We start from the raw sequence: 27,947 nt of genomic DNA on the forward strand, positions 1-27,947 counted from the left end.
CAAAAAGACTCAGAACTCTAAGAAGTCTCTGAGAAATTTCCAGGCCCAGATGGACATGCGTGAAGACCACCGGGACCAAATCAATACGAATTTCACCTTGCTACAGGAGAATGTGGGCAATCAACTCTGAGTTCTTCCTGGAGTCGATTCTAATTGCTTCACGACTAGCTGGAGTATATCCAGGAAGTAGCTGCTCTCACCCTAGCAGCAGCAGGAGTGAGATCTTTCTCAACAGGGTCACGGCCACACCTTCAGAGCCTGTGTGACTTCTGGATCTACACTGACCATCAGGCATGTAGCTGTACAGGAAGTGTAAAAACTGAAAACGGGGTCGGAGACAGAAAGTCCAGGTGTTCCTGGCCACTGCGGTGTCTCTGCTCCCAATACAGGTGTAACCTGAGTCCCCACTGGGGAGCCAGAAATCAGCTGAGAAGAGACTCCAGGAGAGAGAAGCCCCAGGCGGAGGTGGAGGAAGTGGGGGGCCTCAGCTCCGCTCATCCCGTCTAGCTCGGTTTGCACTTGAAGGGTCTGGGTAAGTCCCTTCTCCAGCATCTCAGAGGCTCTTTGGGGCAACCTGGGAAGTTGGGACAAGAGCTGTGACACATGGGTTGTGGGCAGAGGCCTTTGAGAGAGGGGGTGCTTACGAGTGTCTTGGTTATTGCCCCCAAAGTAGCCTCTCATCCTGATGCCCAGGGTCAGGACCTCAAATCTCTGGGACCTACATTTAGGAGACAAGGAGGAGCCAGGTCTTTCCTGGGTCTCTCCAGAGACTTGCAATCCATACACGGGCCCTCACAAGCTCCGAGCCGCTGCAGGGTCCGGGCGGACCCTCCCTCCTGTACAGGGAGTTAGCCCGGGCAATGCAGTCAGAGCTAAGGAGGCGCACTGTGTGCCTACTATCGGCCCTCGCCAGCACCCATCACAGCCTGCACCAACCAACAGTCTGTAGTCTGAACCCAGCCGCCCCTCCCCGAAAGGATCGCCACCCCACCGGCCCGACTCCACTTCCGGAGGAAAACACGGGCTCTAGGCCCCACCCAGCATCCCGCTACCTGCTGGGATTTGTAGTTGGTGGCGGCGTCGGGGCTGGCGCATGTGCGTGAGTGTGTAGTGTGTTTGTCTGACTTCACCCGAGGGGCGCCCTCGACCTGGGTTTGGTTGAGGCAGCATAGGTCCTGCCCTGCAGCCCACTGCCTGCTGGGACTTGTAGTTTGCAGCCTTTCTCCCTGGACAACAGTGGGGCCTTCCTGTTTGTGATCCTGGGCAAACTAAGGGACCAGACTCCAGGCGGGAGAAGCAGTAGGAGGGGCATTCTCTGGCAGGGTCCATCCCTTCTCCAGTAAGGCTTATCCTGGAGATACTGCCTGGCAAAAATGAATTAGGCCAAGGGCCCTGTGTCTTTTCTGTTCTGTGGTAATGGTATCCCGAAATAATGAACAATCCTGCCCAGGACTGGTTGTATACACAAGTTCATTATCTTTTAGGATTGATTGATAAATATTAATTTCATGAATTTGCTAACTACTTCACCAAGGAAGGCTTTAATCACCAAGAAATTGGCGAGACACACATTGCTCTTGAAGAACCATTCTGCCTCCATCTTAGGCTTAAAAGCCATCTTATAATAAAGACAAACTAGGTTCATTCCTGTTTATGATTAAACCTCTGTCTCTCAAGGATTAGGCTGTGCCCCACCTGTGAGCTTAACTACAAATGTTTCTGGATTGCCTATTCCAGGAACTGGCAATCATGTCTTTGTTTTAAAAACTTAATAACCATCTTGCAACCCTACCTTTGTTTCTAAAACGTTGTTATGGCTACCTTGTTATGATTGACTACCTGTTGTTAGGACCACCTTGCAATCATATCTTCATTTCAGGAGGTCGTTATGACTAACTTGTTACATTTATGTTCTGCTCCTATAACCCCACCTATTTTGCTGGCCAAATCCCCCATTTGAAAACTCCCTACCCCTGAGCTATAAAGACCTTGTCTTCCTCAGGTCCAATGCTGACCTCTTGAACCCTGCCTTAGTGGGAGGCAGCCTGTGTACACGAATAAAAAAGCTTGCTTTAATTAATTGCTTACTTTGATTAATTTGCCCATGGTGATTTGGGTTGGTGGTCTTTCTCTTCCCATCTTTGGAATTAACACTCGTGTGTGCAAACACATTTGTGTGTGTGTTGTATGCATTTTTGAAGGCCATATTAATGTCTTCTTCTTCTTCTTCTCCTCCTCCTCCTCCTCCTCCTCCTCCTCCTCCTTCTTCTTCATTTATCCACCTTTCCAGGTAGGATTTCTTATTGAAATGAGCTCATCAGTTCACTAGACTCTTGTTCTCTCCCCAAGCACTAGGATGTAGGCACTTACTGGCACCAGCTTTTTATGTGATCGCTGGGGATTGAGCTCGGTTCATCATGTTCGTGCGCTAAGCACTTTATGGAATAGACCATCTCCCTAGTCCCCACAGTTTGCTTTGAGAACCAAATAAATGGATTTGTGTTGAGGTTGGGGTTGAGGATATTTAATAAACTGTATGTGAGGTGTTCACACCCAAATCAGAGTGTGGTATGTATATAGCTTGATGCTGGTAGGGGTCCTAGGTTGCCAAGAGGTTGCCAGGTACAATGTTTGGCAAGGGGAGTACTTATTATCTGCAGGTAAGGGTCTCTGGCTTCCAAGTACATTGTGAGAGAAGAGGGGTGTGCACATAGCCCAAACAATGAGGAGTCCTAATTTGCTAAATGATTCCCTGTGCTTGTCTACCTCATCCGCAGCAATGGGATTACAAGGTGCCATATCTGAATGCTTTTAAAACATGGGTTCTGTCCAGTCGGTGGTGGCGCACGCCTTTAATTCCAGCATTCAAGAGGCAGAGGCAGGCAGGTCTCTGTGAGTTCGAAGCCAGCCTGGTCTACAGAGCAAGTTCCAGGACAGCCAGGGCGACACAGAGAAACCCTGTCTCAAAAACAACAACAAAAAAAACCAAACCACTTCCCCCTCAAAAAACAAACAAACAAACAAACAAACAAAAGCGGGTTCTGAGATGGAACTCAGGTCCTCATGCTTCCAAAGCAAGTGTTTTCTTGACTGAGGCATCTCTCCAGCCCCATGGGGGGAGAGTTCATATTAGAGTTGTTAGATACTGAAGTCTTCCCTGTCAGGCCCTCAGTGAGAAAAGACAGTCTGCACTGTACCTCTGGATTGGAGTCAGGAGAGCACCTGTCTACTAAGCTAGGCCTTCATGCCACGGATGAGGAACGAAGGCTCAGAGAGGGCCACAGGTCAGGCTGGGTGTGGTGGCTCCTGTTTGTAATCCTAGCACTTGGGAGGCTGAGGCAGGTGGATTGCAGTGAGTCTGAGGTCTGTCTGGGCTACTGTAATAGTCCAACACCTTGTTTCAAAAGATCAAACTACACAAAAGGGGGCTGGAGGGATGCTCAGCAGTTAAGAACACCGGCTGCTCTTGCAGAGGACCCGAGTTTGAGTCCCATCACCCACGGCAGCTCACAACTGTCTGTAACTCCAATCCTTGGGGATATGATGCCCTCTTCTGGCCTCCGCAGGCACCGGGTACACATGCGGTGCACAGATATATGTGCATATAAAACACCTATACACATAACATAAAAATTAAAAAAGGAATCTGGAGTGGTGGTACCTAGCTGCAATCCCAGCACTTGGAAGGTCGAGGTAGAAGCATCAAGAGTTCAAGGTCGTTCTCGGCTACATAGAGAGTTCAAGGCCAACCTGGGTTATATAGGACGCTCTGCTTCAAACATGGCAGAAACAGGGGAGTGTGCCCAGTGGCTCAGTGGGTAAAATGGTTGTTGCACAAACGTGAAAACATGATTTCGAGCCCTAGCAGTCACGTAACAGGGGGCTTAGCAGCCCATGTTTGTAACTCCAGAGCTGTGGGAAGAGGTGGAGACAGCTGTTCCTAGCAGTTTGCTGGCCAGCCAGTCTAGCTGAAACAGAGCTCCAGGCTCACGATACTGCGGCTCAAAAATTAAGGGGGAGACGGGAGAGATGGCTCCGTGGGTAGGAGCATTTGTTACTCTTGCAGAGGACCTGGGTTCAGTGTCCAGCACCCACATCTTGGCTCATAGCTTCTGTAACTCCAATTCTAGGGGATCCGATGTCCTCTTCTGACCTCCTCAGGCACCATGTATGTCTGTGCATACATACAGGCAAAACACTCATACACATAAAATAAATAAAATCTAATTTTGAAAAACAAGTTACAGAGTAATAGAAGATACCTGGCATTGACCTTTGGCCTCCATATACACACGCCCACACACCTGCACATACATGAACATGTATAACATACACATAAACACACATATACACACAAAGTAAAAATCAAAACATATTCTTCCAAAATATCTAGAGAAGAGACTGTCATCCCAGCACTCGGGAGACAGAGCCAGGTGGATCTCTGTGAGTTCGAGGCCAGCCTGGGCTACCAAGTGAGTTCCAGGAAAGGCGCAAAGCTACACAGAGAAACCCTGTCTCGAAAAACCAAAAAAAAAAAAAAAAAAGAAAAAAAAAAAGAAAAAAAAAGAAAAGAAAAAACACAAAACAAACAACAACAACAAAATTCCCTTGTTCAGAGAAAAAAAATAAAGAAAGAAAAGACACAACAACAACAACAAATTAACCCACAAAACAGATCCTCCTGTGGCTCAGGGTCCCAGTCTCCTAGGTAGAACTGTCAGGGTTTCTGTCCTTGCTTTACGAGGGAGCAGGCTGTCCCAATGCTTATCAAGTGGGGTGGTTCTGCAACACGGGAGTTTTGATCTCATCTGTTAAGACATTCAGTAAACTTTGCTTTTTGGGGTGTTGGTCCTGCTTAGCATATATGAATGAGACCCGCCAGAGCTGCATGGTGATGCATGGTGATACCAGCCTGTAACCCCAGGATTCTGGAGGTGAGGCAGGAAGATCAGAAGTTCAAGGTCATGTACCGAGGCACGGGGAGTTTGGGTCAGCCTGAGCTATATAGGAATTTGTCTCAGAATTTATAATTTTTTTCAGTGTTATTACTTCTTGGGTGCTATGCTGGGTGCTGACGTTACAGAGGAGACTTGACGTGGTTCCTGGCCCACGTGTGCAAACGGTGTGGTTGGTGAGGGAGGCACACACACAAAAAACCGGCCACAGTGACAGAACCTTCTGCGGTGAATGAGTTTGGCGTCTTGGTAGGGATGTGGGTTACAGGGGTGTTGCATCTGTCAAAACTAGAAAACTTAAGTGGTGTGTGCCTGTAACCCCAGCCCTCAGAGGGCAGAGGCAGGCTGATCTCCATGGTTTACATAGAATGTTCCAGGCAGACATCGTGAGACCTTGTCTCAAAAAAAAGAAAAAAAAGTCTGGCACGGAGCCAGCTATCTGCAGGTCCAGAAAGGTCCGTCTGACCTCAGTGGGATACGATTGCTTGAGTTGCCCAGCTGGCCAGGAACAAAGTCAGAGTGTGCATGCTTTCAAACCCAGTCAGTGGGCCTCAGAGAATCCAATTCTCCTTGGCCTTGGCAAAGCTGCTTCTCAGAAAACAAGGCAGCTTTGTCGACTGAGTCTGTGGGTGGGTTTGTGTGCCATGTTCTGGAGCCAGCCGAGGCAGAGACTGATGTAGACACTGGCTGGTCTGTTTGGCTGTGATTTAGAGAAGGGAAGAGAGCTGCGTTGATGCAGGCCAGGCCAGCTACAATCCTGGTTCCCCTCTAAGCCTCCTGAGAATTCATCTAAGTGAAGATGGAGGATCATTCGGGAGGGACATTACATTTATTTATTTCCTTGTGTGTGTGTCTGATCCTCCAAGTGCTGGGATTACAAGCATGTACTACCACGCCCGCTCGGTGTTTGTGGTCCTGGGGGTCAGATCCAAGGCTCCCTGCAGGCTAGGCGAGCACCCCATCAGCTGAGCTGCGTCCCTGGCCGGAGGCGATCACATTGAAGGCACCAAGTGGGTGGGTGCTCCAGGGAACTGCGGAGGTGGGAACCCTGATGGAGACCAGGGACCTATGGGTTGAATGGGAAGTGAAAGTTGCCCTCCTCGGCCTCAGTTTTCCCCTAGTATGCTGAACCTCAGATTTCCTGGCCCTGGGGTCCCTACCAGGCCCCCAGTGCTAGGTCTCTAGGGACTCAGTTGCTAGAAGGGAAGGGAAGGGAAGAGCCCCTGGCCCAGGATCGCCCCAGGCAGCTCCAGCCACTTAGCCCTTCACGGTGACTCACTTCTCCCAGGGGGGTGGAGGCGTGGTCGCCAGCAAAAGGACCGTGTCCAGAGCCACCAAACCCCTCGGTAAGTAAGTCGCGCTCTCGGGGATCTGTTCTCCGCGGCCCGAAGCTCCTACTTTGGGGTCCAGAGGGGCTCTGTGGGTCCCGGGGCGCCCGGCTACCCATCACCTCCACACCTTCCTTAGGGGAGGAAGCTCTGCTGGATTTCGAGACTGGGCGGGTGGAGCCGGCAAAGCACTGTCCCATTCATGTGGGACAAACTTGAAGCAGGGAAGTGGGGGGTAGGGCGGAACAGAAGTGGGGTGGGGGTGAGGGTGGGGGTACCAGCCTGAGTTTTAAAAAGAACAAATTCCTTGTTTTTCTGTTATAACTTCGTTGGTTTGTTTTTTTTTTTTTTTTTTGAAACGGTGTCTCCTGTAGCCCAGACTTCCTTAAACTCCCATAAAGCCAAAGATGACGTCAAACCTCCGATTCTCTTGTAATCTTCCAAGTGCTGGGATTACAGGTGTGAACCACCACACTTTAATTAAACACACTCAGCAAGTCTTTCTTTCGACGTCATTAAGTTTTTTTTTTTTTTTTTTTTTTGGTTTTTCAAGACAGGGTTTCTCTGTGTAGCTTTGCGCCTTTCCTGGAACTCACTTGGTAGACCAGGCTGGCCTCGAACTCACAGAGATCCGCCTGGCTCTGCCTCCCGAGTGCTGGGATTAAAGGCGTGCGCCACCACCGCCCGGCTCGACGTCATTAAGTTTTGTGTGCTCTGTTTGAGTGTGGGTTTGTGTGTCCAAGTTAGAAGGGCAGCGGATCCCTTGGAGCTGCAGTTACGGGTGCTTGTGAGGGGCCTGATGTGGGTGCTGGGAACTGAGATCGGATCCTCTTGGAAGGGCTGTGAGCGCTCTTAACCACTGAACCACAGCTCCAGCCCCTGTAACTAACTTTCTTTCTTTCTTTCTTTCTTTCTTTCTTTCTTTCTTTCTTTCTTTCTTTCTTTCTTTCTTTCTCTCTCTCTCTCTCTCTCTCTCTCTCTCTTTCTTTCTTTCTTTCTTTCTTTCTTCCTTTTTCTCTCTTTCTTTCTTTCTTTCTTTCTTTCTCTCTCTCTTTCTTTCTTTCTTTCTTTCTTTCTTTCTTTCTTTCTTTCTTTCTTTCTTTTCTTTCCTTTTAAAATATATCTTTCCTCCTGTGGTGAAAGGAACCTCCTAGCTCCAGCGTAGTGAGCAGTGATTGTCACTCATCTTTGTCCCCTGAAGTGTACATAGGGTCTCAGTCTAAGAGCCAGCTGGGTTCTGCACTAGTGCCGCGGAGACCCATAGATCTGGGCATTCCCTGGGGGGTTGGTGTGAGCAGGAGGGGATCCCTGGCTTAGCTTTCTCTCCACAGCGCCGTCCCACTCAGCTTGGGAAGGGATGGAGATTGCTACAGTGGGTGCTGGCCACTTTTACCAGGGCCCCCGTAAATCATGTCAGCAGTGTTTACAGTCACTGACAGGAGAGAACCAGCTCCCATAATGTGTCCTCTGACCTACACCCTCAAGCCATAATATGTACATGCCACCTCCTAAATAAATAAATAAATAAATGTAATTTAAAAAAAAGAGTCCAGATTTAGTGAACATTCAATATTTGCTCATTAATTGTAGCATCTTGTTTAACCTTCACTTTTTTTTTTTGGTTTTTCGAGACAGGGTTTCTCTGTGTAGCTTTGCGCCTTTCCTGGGACTCATTTGGTAGCCCAGGCTGGCCTCGAACTCACAGAGATCTGCCTGCCTCTGCCTCCCGAGTGCTGGGATTAAAGGCGTGCGCCACCACCGCCCGGCTAACCTTCACTTTTATCTGTGTGCCCGCTTTACAGATTGGACACGAGGAGGCTCCAAGAAGTTGGATCTGACCTACGGAGGTACTGCTGGTAAGTTGTAAAGTGTGCCACACACACACACACACACACACACACACACACACACACACTTGTATGTAGCCAAGGATTGAACTTTTGATCTTCCAGCCTCTACCTCCAAGTGCTGGCATGTCTCACTGCTCCAACTTCTGGAGTGGGATCTCTCTTTCCACCATGTGGGTCCTGGGAATCGGACCCAGGTCTTCAGGCTTGGTGGCGAGTGTCTTTCCCAGCTGTGCAGTCTCCCTGGTCATCATCTTTATCCCATGCTATGATCCATCTCAGGGCTTCATGGACGCTGTGTGAACACTCTACTAACTGAGCTGTACCTCCAGTCCTCAAGGCACACTACTAACCTTTCTGCCAAGGTCTCTGCCCTGCCTGTGGTTCTGGGATCTCATCTCAGACTACCCTGTTTTTAAGGCTGTCATTTGGCCATGGAGACCCCTAGGTGCCAACTATAAGCTGTGTTCTTTTCTTGAAACTATTATTTATTTTTATCTGTATGTCTGTACACAGTTGTGGATACCTAGTGCATCCCCTGGGACTGGAGCTGTAGATAGTTGTGAGCCTCCATGTGGGTGCTGGGAATGGAAACTGAGTCCTCTTAACCACCGAGCCACCTCTACAGCCCCATTCTGTCCTTTTACTTGGTAGGTTCTGGGGGATTGAACTCTGGTCATCAGCAAGTGCTTTTACCCACTGAAACATACCACTGACTCCACTTAAAGTCTTGAGAAAACGTTTCATTCTTGTTCTGGTGGTATTTGTCACACAGAAGCCACACATCTGGATGGCATAGTGGTGCACACCTGTAATCCCAGCACTCAGAAGATGGGGAGATGGAGACAGGAGGATCCAAAGTTGGAGGCCAGCTTGGGCTATGTATCGAGGCTCTGTCTCAAACAAACAAGCAAATACCAACTCCCCACATCCACTCAGTACTCTGTTTTCCCCAGGCTTCCCCCTAGCAGCCCTACGTTAGATTGGTCTGGTGGTGGGATACTTGGGAAGGCTTACTTCTGCTCCTGTTGTATGACCAAGGCCAGAGCCTTGACTCTGAATGCTGAGTCCTACCTGGACTGGTTGTTGACCAACACTCTTCCAGGACAGGCCTGCCAGAGTCCCTGGGCACTGAGCCACCCAAGTGTGGCTGCCCACTGGGTGCTTACTCTCCAGGACTTCACACAGACTCTGCTCTTCCTTCCTCTAGGGCAAACGGTTCTCAACCTGTGGGTCATGACCTCTTTGACAAACTTATCTCCCCAAAATATTTACATTACAATTCATAACAGTAGCAAAATTACAGTTATGAAGTAACAGCAAAAATAGTTTTATGGCCAGGCAGTGGTGGCACATGCCTTTAGTCCCAGCACTCAGGAGACAGAGCCAGGCAGATCTCTGTGAGTTCAAGGCCAGCGTGGTCTATAGAGTGAGATCCAGGACAGGCACCAAAACTACACAGAGAAACCTTGTCTCAAAAACAAAACAAAACAAAACAAAACAAAAAACAAGAAACAAAAAAAAATTATGGTGGATGTGTGTGTGTCACCACAACATGAGGAGCTGTATTAAAGGACTGAAGTAATGGGAAGGTTGAGAACCACTGCTCTAGAGACTCAAAAGGGAATCACAGCCTCCTTGGCTCAGCCTCCTGCTTCCTTCGTGGCTTCGAGCTATAACCCAGGGTCCTTCATGGAGCCAGCAATTAGACCGGATTGAGTATGTACTATCTTTCCGTGACTGGGTGAAAGGGGAGATGGTTGCCTTGGGTTCAGCCTGAAACCTTATGCCCGCTGTCTGTTCTTTTTTCTTTGAGACATGGTTTTGTTCTGTGATTCTGGCTGGCTTGATCATGCTTATTTGCTTCTTATTTATTTATTTATTTATTTATTTATTTATTTATTTATTTTTAGGAGGTCCACAGGGATTCCAAGGTCTTATATACCCTGGGCTGGCTTTGAACTCTCTCTCTGTTTTTTTTAAATGTATTTATTTATTTATGTATAGTGTTCTGTCTGCATGTATGCCAGAAGAGGGCACCAGATCTTATTGTAGATGGTTGTGAGCCACCATGTGGTTGCTGGGAATTGAACTCAGGACCTCTGGAACAGCAGCCAGTGCTCTTAACCTCTGAGCCATCTCTCCAGCCCGGCCTTGAACTCTCTATGTAGCCAAACTTCTGATTCTCCAGTCTCTGCCTCACAAATGCTGGTTTTACAGGTGTGTGCCACCGCATCCCGCTGGCTGGCCACGCTAATTTCTATTGATGTCTCCTAGATCTCCAGTGCCCAGACTGTGAGACTGTGGACATTTGGTAAATGAGCAGCAGACTGAGAGGTAGTGTATGTTTTCATTATTTATTTATGTATTTATTTTGGTTTCTTGAGACGGTTTTTCTGTGTAGTCCTGGCTGTCCTGGACCTCAATTCGTAGTTTTGGCTGGCCTTGAACTCAGAGATCCACCTCCTTTACCTCCTGCATGCTGGGATCAAAGCCATGAGCCACCACGACCAGCTGAGGGGGTAGTCTTTGAGTATTCCGGGCACCGAGAGACCACTTTAAATGTGTCAAGGTACCTGGCATGATACTTCGGTCCAGGGAATCCTAGTGCTCGGGAAGCAGAGACAGGAAGGTTGTCATAAATTTGAGGCCAACCTGGGCTACATATTGAGTTTCATAACAGCCTGGGCTCCAAAGTAAGACTGTCTCAGTAACAAACAAACAGATAGACACACAGACAACAACCAAACAAACAGGTGGGCATGGTGGCGCACACCTGTAATCCCAGCACTCAGGAGACAAGAGAATCAGTTCAAGGCCAGCTTGAGCTGCATCGTCATTTAGAGGCTAGCCTTGGCTACATCTCAAAAATAAAACGAAATATCAAAATGAAAACATACACACTTCCAAACCAACCAGAATGTGTCAGGTCCCCAAACCACTCTCTTGGAACTTCGCTTCAAAAAAGAAAAAAAAAAAATTAAAAAAAAAAATCACATGTACTCAGGGTGATGAGACTAATTAGTCAGGGGGAGGAGGAAAAAGAAGTACAGAGCCAGTGACCCAACCCAGGAAATGTGACTAAGCAGCCACCGGGGTGTGCAGAGGGTGTGCAGCTTCTGTCTGGGCAGTGGAACCGGGCTTTCCTTGCCTGCGCACCGACTGGTGAGTGGAACGGGGCTTTCCTTGTTGGTCTGACTTGAGAGTGTTCAGAACTTGCTTTGCCTGAGGCCGCAGTGATGAGACTGTGGTGGGGCCTAGCCTCCCAGTAGCTGAGGAACAGCTTTGGCTTGCTCTCCTGAGTCCTTGGACCTCAGAGCACTGAGCCTTACCTTGGGTGGGGCGGGTGGGTGGGACAAGCCAGTGGAGAAGAGGGAAGTGAGAAACTTGGGTGGAGGGGCCGGAGAAGAGTTTGAGAAGAGGCCTGTGGAGAGGTAAACGTGGTTGGGGCTTCTACAGATGGGCTAGCTGGACCCTCTTGGGTGGATAGGGAGGGCTGGCTGCTAGGGTCTGGGAACAGTCAGGAATGATGTCCCCAGGCATAAGTCAGGCTTCGATCATTATCTGATGCAGTTCTGTAGCTGCAGAGGCTGGCATGTGTTCCAGCTGCAGGGATGTGTTCCAGCTGCAGGGATGTGTTCCAGCTGCAGGGGAGGACCCAGGAGGTCTGGGCTCATCCTGGTCTGTAGGAGGTGCTGTCAGACCCGAGAGATCCCCAAAGGCCTGTCAGGAGGTGAATTCAGGTCTGGCAGTGCCTGTCCCCAAGATAGTACTGTCCTAGGTCTAGACAACTGGACTGGAGGGCCTTGGGAAGAAGCAGGGTAGGTCCAGCTACTTGAGGGGCGTTCAGACAGCCCCCCGCCGAGGGTCATCCGGGGAACGGTATGGAGAAAGATGAAGGTAGAATCGGAGATGTGGGGAGTGGGTTCTGCTTTGTTGTGTGGGAAAGAGCATTGTCCTGGGTGTCCAGAGCCACTGCTGTCCCGACTTCTAAGGAGCATGGGCCACAGTCCAGAAAGTCCCGTGCTTTCTCAAATGGACAGGTCACTCCCTCCCTAGGGCTGCTGCTGTTTCAGTTCACAGTTAACGGCGCAGATAGGGACTGTGAGGGGAAGTGACCTGTTGAGAATCAGAGTCCAAGGGGGACAAAAGTGGCCCTGGTTTTCCTCAGTACTGGGTCACTGGTGCACAATTAGGTCACTGATAGGGTCAAGCATGTTGAAGGTAGGAGTAATCCCCCAGTGTGTCCTTAAAGATACTCCAAGGATTAGCCAGCAGGGTACACATCCTCTCCTGCCACCCAGGACAGTCTGATGGGTCCCTTTGCCCTCTGCCTTTCTGCCTTAGGCGGCTCCAGGCAGTCCCCCAATGTTGAGATCCTAGGCTATCCCTCTGGTTTATCTAGTGCCCCCAATGTTGAGATCCTAGGCTATCCCTCTGGTTTAACTAGTGCCCCCAATGTTGAGATCCTAGGCTATCCCTCTGGTTTAACTAGTGCCCCCAATGTTGAGATCCTAGGCTATCCCTCTGGTTTAACTAGTGCCCCCAATGTTGAGATCCTAGGCTATCCCTCTGGTTTAACTAGTGCCCCCAATGTTGAGATCCTAGGCTATCCCTCTGGTTTAACTAGTGCCCCCAATGTTGAGATCCTAGGCTATTCCTCTGGTTTATCTAGTCCCATAACAGGATCAACAAATCAAGGCAATTGAACACATCCTTTGGACAGGACCAAGTGTGCCCAAAGGTCCTTAGGCAAACTACTTCCTGCTCCAAAGGTGCTTTATAGCCTCAGGGAGAGAGCCAGTCCCTAAAACTCATCACACTGCGGCCTAGTACGTACGGGAAAAGGAGTCTTCAGCAGAGGTGACCGGCTATGGTGTAGCTCAGTGGTAGAGCGTTTTTTTTCTAGCTGTGCCCCCTGACCTTGGGTTTGGTTCCCAGCGTTCCTGCCACTCCCAAAGTTGGGAGATATAAAAGAGGCTGCCTGTGAAGTGGTGAGTTCCCCACCACCAGAAGCATTCAAGACGAGGACGACGACGAAGGGTGCCCTAGAAGAGGTGTCTGTACTATGTGCTATGAGGTCTATCTAAGCACTAATGCTCCTTCTAATGCTGGTCTGTGATTATGTGACCGTCTTGCATGGCGGAAGTTGGTCTGTGGTTTCATTGGATGTGATGGCTCCACACTTCCCTGAGCCCTCTAGCTAGGCCACAAGGCAGACTGTTCTTCGTCTCTTGCCTCCCCTCCTGCAGCCTGCCCAGTGCTGAGCCCCCAGCACAGATCTCGGATGAATGGAAGTGAATAGACTGTCATGGATGCTTGAGGGATGGGGTATCAGGTGTGCCCCTGCTGTTGTTGGCCCGGGAAGAAGGTGGGGTGTGCTCTAAGCCTGAGGGGCTGGGAAAACTCCCGCAGGAGCTAAGGTGCCGGATCATCCCTCAGATAGCTAGGGTTGATGCGTGCCCATAGGGATGCAGGGCTGAGACACGTGCACGAGGAAGCTTGAGGAGCCATGGGACCGAGTCAAACAAAGGTCCAAAAGCAGGAGACAGGGATGGAAGGCTGTTTGCCGGGGAAGCCCCATCCCCAGGGAAGCCTGAACACAAGGCAAAACCAGGAGCTGATAAGGGGCAGTGGGAGCTTCATCAGTGGGAGCCCCAGGAGCTGATGGGGGCCTTCTCTCTCTGCCACCCAGCCCCCACCCATGCAGGCTGGTTTCAGCTACCCCAGCGTCCCTCATGCACCCCACTTCCCTACCCTTAGGAGTGGGAATTGAACTTAGAACCTCTGCATGCTTGGCAAGCACTGTACCACGGAGCTGTACCCCAGCCCTCTTTCTACTTTTTGTCTTGAGATTGGCCTCATTATGTTGCACAGGCGGGACTTGAACACACTCTGTATTGTCTGGTCTTAAACTTCTAATACGTCTGCCTCAGTTTACCAACTAGTTGGAATTCTAGGCTTGTACCAGCCTGCCTAGCTTTGTCAGGAGGTTGTTGGGTTTTTTTTTTGTTTGTTTGTTTTATTTTGTTTTTTTTCGAGACAAGGTTTCTCTGTGTAACAGAGCTGGCTGGCCTGGAACTCTCTCTGTAGAGCAGGCTGGCCTTGAACTCACAGAGATCTGCCTGCCTCTGTCTTCTGTGGTAGGTCTGAAGGTGTGCACCACCACACCGGCTGTCAGGAGTTTTAAAAGTCTTCCTCTCCTTTGAAGCTCTCGTGCAGCAGGTGTTAAGTTATGCTCTTCTCCCAGACCTCCCACACTAGGAAGATCACTTGGAACATCTATTGGAAACGCTTCCAGATTGTGGAGGCAGAGTCTCCTGGCCTATGCACTGATGCTGTTAAAGAAAACTTAGGGGCTGGGGATGCAGCTGCTGGTGGAGTTCTACATGCCTCATTGGGCATGTAGACATGCACACAGACGTGGGTTCGATTCCCTAGCTCTGCATAAACCGAGCCTGGTAGTCGTACATGCTGGTGATCCAGTAATGCAATTAAATCACTACCAGTCTACAGAAATAGCTTAATGATTGTAGGAATTTCTTGGGGGATTAACTCACAATACAGGAAGCTCACAGATCAGAAAATAGGGATTGAGGTACGGTCTGGCGCTGCTCTCTGGAGAGCTCTGCCCTGATCCACACCAGCATCCAAGACCACGAGGTAGCGAAGAGAGCAAGCACTCATATATTGTCCCAGGTCGTCCTCATCTGGGCCACACCCCAGGGGAGAGGGCAGGTACGTAGCAGTTACCTGCTGCCTCACCAGGGGTGGTGCTTCAGGGCACCAACAACCACCCCTACAACCCAGCACTGGGGAGGTGGAGGCAGGAGGATCAGAAGTGCAAGGTCACCCTTGGCTACCTAGTGAATTCAAGACCAGATTGAGCTACAAGAGACCCTATCCTAAGAGAAAAAAGGAAAAAACTTGTTCCCTGATACTTGATACGGTAAGGAAGGCTTTAACGGGACTGTCACTGTAAGTACAGGAGCCACAGCGCCAAGGCCTTGCAGTGTGGGAGAAAGACTAGTCTCAACACACACTGCAGGGTGAGCAAACAAGACTTTCATAGTCAAGGAGCTAGGTAAGGGTCAGTGCATGGAAAATTACTAAAAGGAAGCGCCTGCAGGGAGGGAGGTTCTGTCGAACTTACCTAACAGGATTCTTGTGAAGATAGCCTGGATGATCAGACACCATGGGGGGGATGGTGCAGGTTGTGGAACAAGATCTAGATAAAGGATTATGGGGACTTGCAGCTAAACTGATGTTTCAGGCATCTCTGGCAGAAACTGGATTTTGCAAGGAAGTAAGTACATAGAAAGGTCTAGAAGGTTCAGATGGAGTAATGGAGTTTAGCCAGAGTCTTTGCATTTCTGTAAGGTGCCTGGTTATTTTTTTTTACATTTATGATTTATTTGTGTGTATATGTATGTGTGCATGTGCCATGGCATGCATGCAGAGGTCAGAGGACAACTCTAGGAAGTTGCTGCCCTCCTCCATCCTGTGGTTCCTGCGGATGGAACTAAAGACGTTATACTTGTCAGCAAGCACCCTTACCACTGAGCCATCCTGCCAGTCCTGAGGAGGTAGTTGTAATGAACCTCTAGGATCGTGAAGGAGCAGACAGCCGAACCGACCCCCTCCTCAGAACCCGGCAGTGACTTGGAGTGGAGGGCACTTGATTGAGCTACGGCCCAATTTCTCATTTTGGTAACACAGAACTAAAAGCAATGATGTTGTGGGCTCAGTCTAGCTCATTCCTGAGCTTGGGTTTGTGGCAGACGCATTAGTTCCTACTGACTCACAGGCTGGGCTGCCCACAGCAGGGGATGTGGTCACACCCCATGGACTATGGGGGAAGTGTCATGATGAAAAAAATGCCTTCCTCTGTTTGGGAGGTTGGTAATGAAAAGGCCAGTGGTAACTCGGCTGGCAATTCACATGTCTCACCACGGCTCTGCTTCCTGAGCAGACTCAACCCTCAACCCTCACCGCTGACCCAGCCACCCTTCAGAGAGTCTCCTCCGCCCTCCTGCAACCCCAGGCTGCAGGGCCTGCTTGCTGCCCTCGCCCTCCATGTCCCACAGGGCACCTCTTCCAACAACTCACCAGGTGGAAGCATGCGTTGAATTAAGTGGTGGTGACATACGCTCTCTTCTTCTTTTTTTTTTTTTTTTTTTTGGTTTTTCGAGACAGGGTTTCTCTGTGTAGCTTTGCGCCTTTCCTGGAACTCACTTGGTAGCCCAGGCTGGCCTCGAACTCACAGAGATCCACCTGGCTCTGCCTCCCGAGTGCTGGGATTAAAGGCATGAGCCACCACCGCCCGGCCACGCTCTCTTCTTTTAAAAGCCTTAAAACAAACAAGCAAGCAAACAGAAAACCTTAGGCCTGAGATGTGGCTCAGTGGGTAGGGAGCACATGCTGCCAGGGATGACTGCCCGAGGCATGGCTCAGTGGGCAGGGAGCACATGCTGCTAGGGCTGCCTGAGACGTGGCTCACTGGGTAGGGAGCACTTGCTGCCAGGGCTGACTGCCTGAGATGTGGCTCAGTGGGTAGGGGAGCACTTGCTGCCAGGGCTGACTGCCTGAGATGTGGCTCAGTGGGTAGGGAGCACTTGCTGCCAGGGCTGACTGCCTGAGACATGGCTCTGTGGGTAGGGAGCACTTGCTGTCAGGGCTGACTGCCTGAGTTTGATCCCCAGAACTCACATGGCGGAAGGGAAAGCCAATTCTTTTGTCACACTTATTTACTTACTTAGTGTGTGTACATGTACACTCGAGCACACATGTGCATGTGCCACAGTATATATGTGGAGGTCAAAAAAGACACCAGCCACTGACGGAAAGAAATAAAAGAGTGGGTGAAGTTGTTATGACTGTATTTTTCTGAAATTAAAAAAATATGGGGTATATTAACAACAACAACAACAACAGCTTGCCTTTTGCATTCTCCCTATACTACAATTTCTTTTGTCCAAGAAATATTTTCTCCACTGACTTACCAAACAAAGATGGTGTTCATTATTCTGGAACTGGAAGATGCTGGGAACATAGAAGGGCTAGCTAACACCGAGGATGAGTACAGTTCTCCTGGGAGAGAGTTGCCTAGGAGGGATAAAGTCCCAAGAAGGTTTTGTTTTTAGTAGATTTAAAGAGTAAAAACTCTGCTTAAGGACTCCCCACACACACACACACACACACTTCTCTCTCCTTCTCCCTGGCTGGCTTGGAACCCACTATGTAGACCAGGCTGGCCTTGAATTTACAGAGATCCACCTGCCTCTGCTTCTGAGTGCTGTTCCACCTCGCCCAGATCTCTCTTTTCTCACAGGGTCCCATGGATCCCAAGCTGACCTCAAATACTTTGAGGATGATCTTGAACTCTTGCCTCCACCCTCCCTCCAGTGCTGGGGTTACAGTTTATAAACTGTATCATGCCCAGTTTATAAACTGCTGGGCATTTGAACCCAGGACTTCATGCATGCTAGGCAAGTACTCTGCCAATGAAGCCACATCTCCAGTCCTTTCTCTATTGTTTCTCTATTTCTTTAGATATTAGATTAACAAATACAATCGTTGTTGGTCTGAGTCTATCTGTGTGCATTTGTGCATGGTGTAAACGTGGAGGTCAGAGGGCAGCCTCTGGGCGTCTGTTTCCTCCTCCACCTTCACTTGGGTTCTGAGATCAAACTCAGTTCATCAGACTTGTGCACCAGCGCCTTACCCACCGGGCTGTGACTGGGCGCCTTTACCCACCGGGCTGTGTCATAGGTACTTTTACCCACCTAGCTGTTGAAGCACAATCCTAATTATTCTTAAATATAAAAGCGAAGGGTCAGATATCGAGGGTGAAAGCTGAAAAATCAGAGAAGCAGAGCAGCAGCCACTAGACATCTTACCTCTACGAAATCTCAGATTGAACGGGGGATCCTGTGTCAAGCGGGCCGAGACCCTGCCTCCACCTGCTTTATATTCCTGTCTCCACCTCCCTAGTGCTGGGATTAAAGACATGCACCACCACCACCCCCGGCTCTGTTTCTCTTTTAGACTGGTTCCATCTCATGTAGCCCAGGGCAGCCTTGAACTCCTGACCTTCCCGCTTCCTCCTCCCAAGTGCTGGGATTAAAGTTGTGTGCCACCACTGCCTGGCCTCCATGGTTAACTAGTGGCTAGCTCTGCCCTCTGATCTCCAGGCAAGCTCTATTTGTCAGAACACAATCAAAACATCACACAGCACAGTGTGTCACAGGCCCCTTGTTTTTTCCCCTCCTTTCTTTTTCTTTTTCCACGTGGTGTCTTGTAGCACAGGTTGGGGTTGAATTCACTAGGTAGCCAAGGATGGCCTTGAACTTCTGACTCTCCTGCTCCTGGAATGTCAGTTTGGCTGGTGTGCACTGTTACACCAGGCATTTTCTGTTGTTGTTTTAAGACAATTTCACGTAGCCCAGGCTAGCTTGGAACCAGAAGGTCCCTGAGTGTCTGAACTTTCTGCCTGCCCCTTCCCATTGCTGGGATTACAGTTGTGTCTGCTGTCATAGTTGGCATTTCCTTTTCTTTCTCTTTTTTTCTTTTAGTTTTTGAGGCAGGGTCTCCTTGTGCAGCCCAGGTTGGCCTAAAACTCATGATCCCCCTGGCCTGGTCTCCCACGTGCTGAGATTGCAAGCCTGAGCTGGCATGTTTGGCTTACTTTTAAAAAGATGTATTTATTTTTATTTTAATGTGTATGGGTAGTTTTGCCTGCATGTACGTGTGTGCACCATGAGCATGTAGTACCCCTGGAGGCCAGAAGGGGGTGTTTAGCCCCCAGAAGTGGAGCCTGGATGGTTGTTGGCTGCTGGGAACTGAACTCAGGTCCTCTGGAAGAGTAACAAGAGGTCTTAACTGCCAGGCCATCTCTGCAGCACCAGCTGGCTTATTATTTTGTTTGTTTATTCTAAATCACAAATGGATGTAAAGTTTTGCTAAGCACTTCCTGTATACACATTGATATGAATATCCATAAGGATACACTAATATCACATATACTTGTTAATGTGGTATATTATATTGATACAAATATCCATATGGATATATTAATATCATATATACTTGTTTTTTTTAATATTTTTTTATATTTTTTATTATGTATACAGCATATATGACAGCAAGCCAGAAGAGGGCACCAGATCTCATTACAGATGGTTGTGAGCCACCATGTGGTTGCTGGGAATTGAACTCAGGACCTCTGGAAGAGTAGTCAGTGCTCTTAACCGCTGAGCCATCTCTCCAGCCCCATATATACTTGTTAATGGGGTGTATTATATTGATATGAATGTCCACAAAATATTAATATCACATATACTTGTTACTGGGGTATATTGTATTGACACAAATATCCATATGGATATATTAAATATATATTAATCACATATATTTGTTAATGGGGTATATTATATTGGTTAAGTTCGAATGTTGGACTAACTTTACATCCACAACATAAACATCATTTGGTCACTAAGTTTTGTATTTTTTAATTAAAAAATTTTATTTTGTAAATATTTTCTTTTTCTGTGTGTGTTTGTATGTGTGTGTGTGTGTGTTGCTTGTGCACGTTTGCGCGTGTGTGTAGGTCCAATAGCGTGTGTGTGTGGATATGCATGTGGAGGCCCAGGGTCGATGTCAGGGCTCTTCCTACGTCATTCCTGGTCTTATTCATTGAGGCAGGGTCTCTTAATCAAACCCAGAGCTTGCCGATGTGGCTAGTTTTGCTCTTCAGGTTGCTTTGGGGATCCTCTGTCTCTGTCCTCTGAGGCTAGAACTGCAAGCGGACAGCCCACCCAACATTTATGTGGATTCTGAGGATTCGAACTCTGCTGCTCACACTTGCCATGCAAGGCTTTAGCCATCGAGCATCACCTCAGCCCCAGGTCATCCTCAGCTACTTGCGGGCTGTGAGGACAACCCAGGCTACCTAAGACTGCACATCCACAATCCAAAGGGAGAATGCTTGGCCAACTGGAAGGCTCCCCCGGACCAGTGAGAGAGCTGGTTGTTGTGACCCTTGTGGTAATCATGGCTTCTCTTTTCAGGTCTGCAAACAGCATGTACACACCCATCCCTCAGAGGTAGGCAGTGCTCCCCACCGTCTTTTCTCTTCCTTCCTCACTCACTGCTCTCACTGTACCCAGACCTCAGTCTCCAGGCCTGCCCAAGTGTCTGTGCTCGACCCCCCTCCCCACGGAGTCCACTACCAACCATCTCTTCCCACAGTGGCTCTCCATTCCCAGCCTCGGTCCAAGACCCAGGTCTACACATCTGGCGTGTGGAGAAGCTGAAGCCGGTGCCCATAGCACGAGAGAACCATGGCATCTTCTTCTCTGGGGATTCCTACCTGGTGCTTCACAATGGCCCGGAAGAGGCCTCCCATTTGCACCTGTGGATAGGTAAAGGGGTTGGAATGGTGTCTGCGCGGGTTTGGCCACGGCGAGGGATGGAGGTTGCAGTGGGTCTCAGGGACCTTGCCTGTCACCCCACATTCATCCTAGGCCAACAATCATCCCGGGACGAGCAGGGGGCCTGTGCCGTGCTGGCCGTGCACCTCAACACTCTGCTTGGGGAGCGGCCCGTGCAGCACCGTGAGGTTCAAGGGAATGAGTCCGACCTCTTCATGAGCTACTTCCCACGTGGCCTCAAGTACCAGGTGAGAACCACCTCCAGGCCCTCATTCCCAGGGCTTTTCTCGGGGTCGGTTCCTGTTTCTGGCTGTTCTTATCCTTCGCAAGGCCTGGGCGCACTCGGGGATCGGTTTCCACCTCCCTTCATCTCCTAGTGCGATGGAGTGCGGAAGGCTCCGGGTGCCTATGGGGCCACTCAGGCCGGTTTTCTCGGCTGCAGGAAGGTGGTGTGGAGTCGGCATTTCACAAGACAACCTCGGGGGCCACCCCAGCAGCCATCAAAAAGCTCTACCAGGTCAAGGGGAAGAAGAACATCCGTGCCACCGAGAGGGCGCTGAGCTGGGACAGCTTCAACACCGGGGACTGCTTCATCCTGGACCTGGGTCAGGTGGGTAGGTGGCTGAGACTGCGCAGTGTGCCAGCACCGTGCCTTAAGACAGGCTGGGAGGCCGGGGAGATGGAGGAGTGAGAAGGTAGACCCCGTGTTCTGGTGAACTGTTCCTGTGAACTGTTCCATCCGTGAGAAGACATCCCCGGCCAGCCCTTAGGGACCCACAGGGATTATTTCCCAGCAGCACACAGACTCCACTGTCCTCAGATGCTCCAACCTCATAAATACAGTACCTGTACATAACTCACGTGCTTCCTCCCGTCCAGTTCCAGGCATGTCCAATCGATGGCCATTGGCTGCATATATTCCATGATATGTAAATGGGGCTCAACGGAGAGCTTTAAACTGTCTTCAAACAAGTTTAGTTTTTTTTGAATTTTTTTTGTAATTTGATTACATTTTTTAAAAAAAATTATGTCTGTGTCTGTGTGGGGGGCATGTATAAGAGACTGCAGATACCAGCAGAGGCCGGGAGAGGGCATTGGAGTTGGAGTTACAGGCAGTTGTGAGGTGCCCATTGTGGGTGCTTAGAACGTAGGTCCCCTGGAAGAGAATACACACACACACACACACACACACACACACACACACACACACACACACACACTTGGCCACTGAGCCATCTCTCCAGCTCCAGGAGATAATTTATATACAAGATTAAAAAAAAATGCTTAAATATATGATGATATGTGGAGATGGCATATAGGCAAGAAGTACTCTTTAAAAAATTCTTTTCTTTAAAACTGGGCAGTCCAACACCTGAGAGGCAGAGGTGGGAGGATCTCCAAGTTCGAGGCCAGCCTGGTCTATAATAAAGTTCCAGGATAGCCAGGGCTACAGAGAGAGACCCTGTCTGAGAAAATAATAATAATAATAATAGTAATAAATTTTCTTTTAGATTCATTTTATCTGTATGAGTGTTTTGCCTGCATGGATATACGTGTGCCATTGCACCCAGTGCCCTTGAAAGTCAGAAGAGGACACTGGAACCACTGAAACTGCAGTTAGGAATGGTTGCTAGCCACCCTGTGGGGTGCTGGGAATTGAACCCGGGTCCTCGGAAGAGCAGTCAGTGCTCTTAGCCCCTGAGCCATCTCTCCAGCAGAGGAAGCACTCTTGCAGGGCATTGTTCTTGCCTTTCTCAGAGGCCTCTGGAGAGTGGCCCTGACTTCTTGGGTTTTGTTCGTTTAATTTAATTTAATTTTTTTTTTAAAGCTAGAGTCTCAGTGTGGCCCTGGCTGTCCTGGAACTCACTATGTAGACCCTGTCCCACATATACAGACATCTGCCTGCCTCTGCCTCTTGAGCACTAGGATCAAAGGCGTGTGCCACCACACCCCACACCCCACACTGGCACTGCCTTCTTGCTTGCCCTGCCTGTGGGGACAGTTTTTCAGTGGGGGTATGACACAGGCAAACGGCTGTGATGGGTCTGTCTGGTTCTCTGCAGAACATCTTCACCTGGTGCGGTGGGAAGTCCAACATCCTGGAACGGAACAAGGCGAGGGACCTGGCCCTGGCCATCAGGGACAGCGAGCGGCAGGGCAAGGCCCAAGTGGAGATTATCACCGATGGAGAGGAACCAGCCGAGATGATTCAGGTCGGGGACACTGGGGTGGGCAGCGGGGAGATGCAGCCCAGACAGACAGTGATAAGCCGGGATTATGACGGTGGCTGATAGAGGGTGACGGGGGCTATCTGGGGCCCTACTCAGGCCTGTGATCGCTCATGGGGTACCTTTGTGTGATGGGGATAAGGGGTTCCTCTGATTGGGTACAGCCTTGGGGCAAGAGGCTGTCTGGCGGGTGGGCTGGACCCGTTGCTTTACCAAGTCTTATCTTAGTGTAGGACACAGGTGGCCCTGCACGTGGTGACTTGGAAAATTTGGGTGCAGAAGCCCCAGTAATCCTGTCTGGCTCCGCAGGTTCTGGGCCCCAAGCCTGCTCTGAAGGAGGGCAACCCTGAGGAAGACCTCACAGCTGACCAGGCCAACGCCCAGGCTGCGGCCCTGTATAAGGTGGGCACTTCAGGCCTGCTGGGGACTAACTAGGCATCTGCTGGTGTCAGGGACATGGAGCTGAAGGGAGGAGGCGGCTGTGGGAAGGCTGGGCCGGGAATCAGGTAGGTTTGTAGGGGTTGGAGGAGAGATGGGTGGGAAGTGGACAGATGGGCAGCCCTCTGAGGAGGTAAATAGTATTCACTTCCGGCTCGTTGGTGAAGGTTGAAAGCTAATGCTAAGCTTGCCTTGGTTTGAACCCTGGGCAGTTACTTGTAATGTGAGGTCACCTCTTTCCCTAAGGGAGCTGTGGCTTCTGAACTGCAGCTGACAGATAACAGAGAGGCTGTCTGAAGTTAGCCTTTGGGGAGCCCTCTTTCTGCCTGTTTCTTGGAACTGTTGGGAGAGGCAACTGGGTAACTTCATTCACAGTGAGGGCCAGTGTGAGTGTGTGAGTGTGTGTGTGTGAGTGTGTGTGTGTGTGTGTGTGTGTGTGTGTGAGAGACACTGGCGGCTGTCCTTCCTCCCCAGGTCTCTGATGCCACTGGACAGATGAACCTGACCAAGGTAGCCGATTCCAGCCCCTTTGCCTCTGCACTGCTGATTCCTGATGACTGCTTTGTTCTGGACAATGGACTCTGTGGCAAAATCTACATCTGGAAGGGTAGGTGCTCCTCGGTGTGAGCATGAGGGCCCTGCAGCTGCCATGGGGGCCCTGCAGCTGCCATGGGGGCCCTGCAGCTGCCATGGGGGCCCTGCAGCTGCCATGGGGGCCCTGCAGCTGCCATGGGGGCCCTGCAGCAGGCTCTTCAGTGTGAACCTGAGGGCCCTGCAGCTGCCATGAGGGCCCTGCAGCATCCCTGAATCCAGCAAGCTCAGCCATTTTGAAAATCTCAGCGGGCCTCAGAACTCCAACGGCCTCTTCAGTACTTTGCTGGGTCCATCCCAGAGAGTCAGAGTGACCAGGTCCAGGTTGGAGCCTGAGCGGGTATGTGTTTAACATGTTCCCAGGGCAGGCCTGTGGGGCTCCAGGGACCACACTTTGAGAACTCTCTCGGCAGTCTCCAGGCCTTCAGGGCTCTGGGGTGCCTGACCTTGAGGTAAATCTTAGATGGGCTTAGTAGCACTTTATGTAGTGTGTGGTAAACTTGTGGGCCGTGCTTTGTCAAGAGATTGTGTCTGCTGGAGAGAGAAAGGTTGCTTGCTTTTGTGTGTGCCACAGCTGCCTGGCTTTCCTTCTTTCTTTTTTTCTTTTCCTCTCTTCTCCTTTCCTCCCCCCGACCCCCGTTGCCACATGCCTATGGGTACCCAAGGGGGCCAGAGGGCATCAGATCCCTTGGAGCTGAAGTTAAAAACAGTTATGAGCCTCCTGATATGGGTGCTGGGAACTGAACTCTGGTCCTTTGCAAAAGTAGCAAGTGCTCTTAACCACTGAGCCCTTCCAGCCCTTTCCCTTTCTTTTTTGAGATAAGGTCTCATATAGCCCAGGCTGGCCTCTGACTTGTTATGTAGCCAAGGATGACCTTGAACTCCTGGTCCTCATGCCTCCATCTCCCGAGTGCTGGGATTACAGGCATGCACTACCATGCCTGATTTTCTCTGGTGCTGGGGTTAGAACCCAGGGCATGCTGGGTAAATAGTCTTGCCCTGGGGCTGTCTTTTCCTTCCTGCAGAGGCGCCATATACCATAGAGCCAATGCTGAGACTCTAGAGTCTGTAGTCCCCAAGAAAGGAATCATTATAGGAAAAGAAGTCGCGGGACAGGAAGCTTGGGAGGCGGGAGACAAGTGCCCATGGATGCCGGAACAGTGAGTCAGTTACGGAGGAAGGACACAGACACTCCATAGTTCACAAGATTTTAACATCGGCCCGAGAGCCAACCACCACGCTTGGCTCTGTTTCCTTGTCAAAATGCCTTCAGCTTGAATCACAGTTTGTGTCCCAGTGATTGCCAACATAAAGGCCTACACAAACGATTGCCTACATTGTCTATATTGTGGATTCTGGGTGATCTTCAGCCTTTTGAACACTTCATCAGCAAGCATGTTGGCTTTTGGCCTTGTGGGAGTCCGTTTGCCTCTGTAAGAAATTTTACTCTGCATCCTGTTTAGTTTCACAAAAAAAACTTTTGATAACAGAATGGTGTTATCTGGAACACTGTACACACAGGAGGTGAGGGGCTCCGGGGAAGGGTGAGGCCCTGGCCACAGAGTTTCTTTTGTATTTTATGTGTCTTTTTCTTGCATGTATGTCTGAGAATCATGTGTGTGCAGTGTCCTCAGAAGCCAGAAGGCAGCATTGGATCCCCTGGAACTGGAATTCCAGATGGTTGTGAGTGCCAAGTGGATGCTGGGAATTGAACTCAGGTCCTCTGCAAGAGAACCAAGTGCTCTAACCGCCGAGCCATTGCCCCGGCCCACTGGCCTTACAGTTTGATGTTTAGGAGGAAGCTTTTTCTTCCTAAAAGATGGCTTGGTCAGGGCCAAAAGATTCTGCTGATCCAGGCAGAAGCTTTAATTAATTAATTAATCAATCAATCAATTAATTAATTAATTAATTAAATCTTAGCTTAGAGCTGCCAGCTTTCTGGAAAAAGAATTAAGGGCATGACTTCATACTCTAAGGGGCCCTCAGTATTCTTGGGTACGCTGAGTACATTTGTTTAAAAAAAAAAAACAATACTGTCAGGCATTCTGTGGACCCCTAAAATTTCCTCAAGAAATGGGGTAGAGACTGGAGACTCTCTGCCCCTTCCAGTGTCCCACGCAGCCCAGGCTGACTGTGAACTCCCTATGTAGCTGAAGACATGAAGACGGTTCGGAGCCTCGTGCCTCCACTTCCCCAATGCGGGGCTTCCAGGTGGTCTTCTGTGGTGTTAGGGACAGAAGGCGGAGCTTCACACACCTGGGAGGGCGAGCCCTCTTCCGAGGCCGCACCCCATCCTCTTCTCCTTCTGAAATTTTGTTCCTGTGTTCCAGGGCGAAAAGCTAATGAGAAGGAGAAGCAGGCAGCCCTCCAGGTGGCCGATGGCTTCATCTCTCGGATGAGATATTCCCCAAACACTCAGGTGAGGACAAAACCATGTCCCCCACCTCCTCCTGGCACCTTCCTGTGGCTCCCTACCCCGAGACCGGACGAGAACAGGGCAGCTCAGGAGTTGGGAGCAGACTTGCCTGCCTCAGACCAGTTAGGTGGAAAAGCCTTTTCAGTCCTTCAGCACGAAAAACAACAACAAAAACTCCAAACTTATTTTCAAAGAGAATCCTGGGAGCCTGAGGGACAGGGCATGTCACTGGGGGGCTGTGTCTGTCCCCAGCCACTGGTACCCCTTTTAGTCCCAGCACGGTGGCTACACAAGATATTCTCATCTTGTCTCTCTCCATATGGGTCTCATGTAGCCCAGGCTGGCCTCAGACTGTCTATGTAGTTAAGGATGACCTTGAACTTCTGATCTTCTGGCCTCTACTTCCCAATTTCTAGGATTATAGGTGTGGGTCACACCTGGTTTAAGTGGTGCTGGGAATTGAACCCAGGGCTTTGTGTGTGGCTAGCACGCCCTCTACCAGTTGGGCTTGATCCTCAGCTCTCTCTTCCCCCTTTCAGGACAGTGTCTCACTCTGTTGCTCAGATTAACTTAGAACTCACTGTGTATCCCCAGCTGGCCTGAAATCACAGCGATTCTCCTGCCTCAGCCTCTCACGTGCTGAGATTACAGGTGTGAGTCACCGTGCCCTGCTCAGAAGTTCTGACATAGAAAATCTGGTACAGCTGACGTCTAACTGGTGGCATCTGCCAAACTGAGTGCCCAATCCTTGAAGGAGCGTTCCCTCAGCCTGTGTCCACCCTGTAACTTGCCCTCGTCTTCTCAGGACTGGCTTAGACTGTTTGCGGCCTCTCGCCTGGTGTTACAGGCCCTTTGTCTTCTTGAATGAAAGAATTTAGTCAAAAGACAGGCAGTCTGAGCTAAAGTTTATTCAGCAAATTCACACAAAGAAACAGTCCAAAGAGGCTGGAGTGCCCTGCCCCCATGGTGGGGAGCTGGCCCTGGGTTCTGCATTGTGGATACTGAAGACAATTTTATGAATATTTGTGAGGTGGGTGGTATATTCATGGGATAAAGTGGTCCTTTTCCCTCCTAACTCACGATGGACCAGATATTCCTTTAGAGTATTTCTTCCCATAATCCTCTAGAAAACCCCACAAAAGTGTGTATATGTGTGTGGGGCTAATACTACAGTTCAGGTGATATTAGTGATCATGTGTCACTTGAAGATGCAAGCCTTTCGGTCGATGACATGCCCTTGCACCTCAGGCCCTGACGTAGCGAGACAACCTAACTGTAGGGCCATGACAAGATTTAACCGGAAAGGAACATTCTCTCAGGGACACGGCTGGCAAGGCACAGCTGCCATTTGCCTTGGTTATGTCCTACCCAACTCTGCTGACCCGTCAGGGTATCCCTTGTCCTCCTCAGCAGCAGAGGTGGGCAGCCCGTGAGCCAAGCTTTTCTCCCACTGCAGGTGGAGATTCTGCCCCAGGGCCGAGAGAGTCCCATCTTCAAGCAATTCTTCAAGGACTGGAAGTGAGGGTGGGTGTGCCCAGCTCTACTCTCCTGCCTGCCGCCACCTGCCTGCTTGTTCCGCCTCTGGCTGCTGAGTCAGCACCGAGGTGCCCTCTGGATGCTCAATAAAAGAGACACATTCCCGTTCCCAGCTCTCTCCCGGTGTGCTCGCCCTGGGCTGACTTTGTCCCACCTACTCACTTGGGCTCATGCCCA

The 27,947-nt window shown here is 50.0% G+C and overlaps 1 protein-coding gene across 5 annotated transcripts; it reads left to right on the forward strand.

The window, feature by feature from the left end:
• The first annotated feature begins 185 nt into the window (after window positions 1-185).
• Window positions 186-27,879, forward strand: Capg (capping actin protein, gelsolin like). Of its 5 annotated transcripts, none has more exons than XM_059257994.1 (12): window positions 186-532; window positions 8,086-8,139; window positions 10,408-10,467; window positions 20,199-20,234; window positions 20,380-20,552; window positions 20,655-20,809; window positions 21,004-21,171; window positions 22,625-22,774; window positions 23,099-23,191; window positions 23,702-23,834; window positions 26,149-26,237; window positions 27,691-27,879. In XM_059257994.1, the coding sequence occupies exons 4-12, from the start codon at window positions 20,212-20,214 to the stop codon at window positions 27,754-27,756; spliced, it is 1,050 nt and encodes a 349-aa protein (XP_059113977.1). In that variant the 5' UTR covers window positions 186-532; window positions 8,086-8,139; window positions 10,408-10,467; window positions 20,199-20,211; the 3' UTR covers window positions 27,757-27,879. The 5 variants fall into 5 exon arrangements, with proteins under 5 accessions (XP_059113977.1, XP_059113978.1, XP_059113975.1 ...); XM_059257992.1 differs by lacking the exon at window positions 186-532 and adding an exon at window positions 6,077-6,301; XM_059257995.1 differs by lacking the exon at window positions 10,408-10,467 and having other exon boundaries at window positions 187-532.
• Window positions 27,880-27,947: the final 68 nt, after the last annotated feature.

Source organism: Peromyscus eremicus, chromosome 3, assembly GCF_949786415.1.
Source record: "Peromyscus eremicus chromosome 3, PerEre_H2_v1, whole genome shotgun sequence".
NCBI classification, from domain to species: domain Eukaryota; kingdom Metazoa; phylum Chordata; class Mammalia; order Rodentia; family Cricetidae; genus Peromyscus; species Peromyscus eremicus.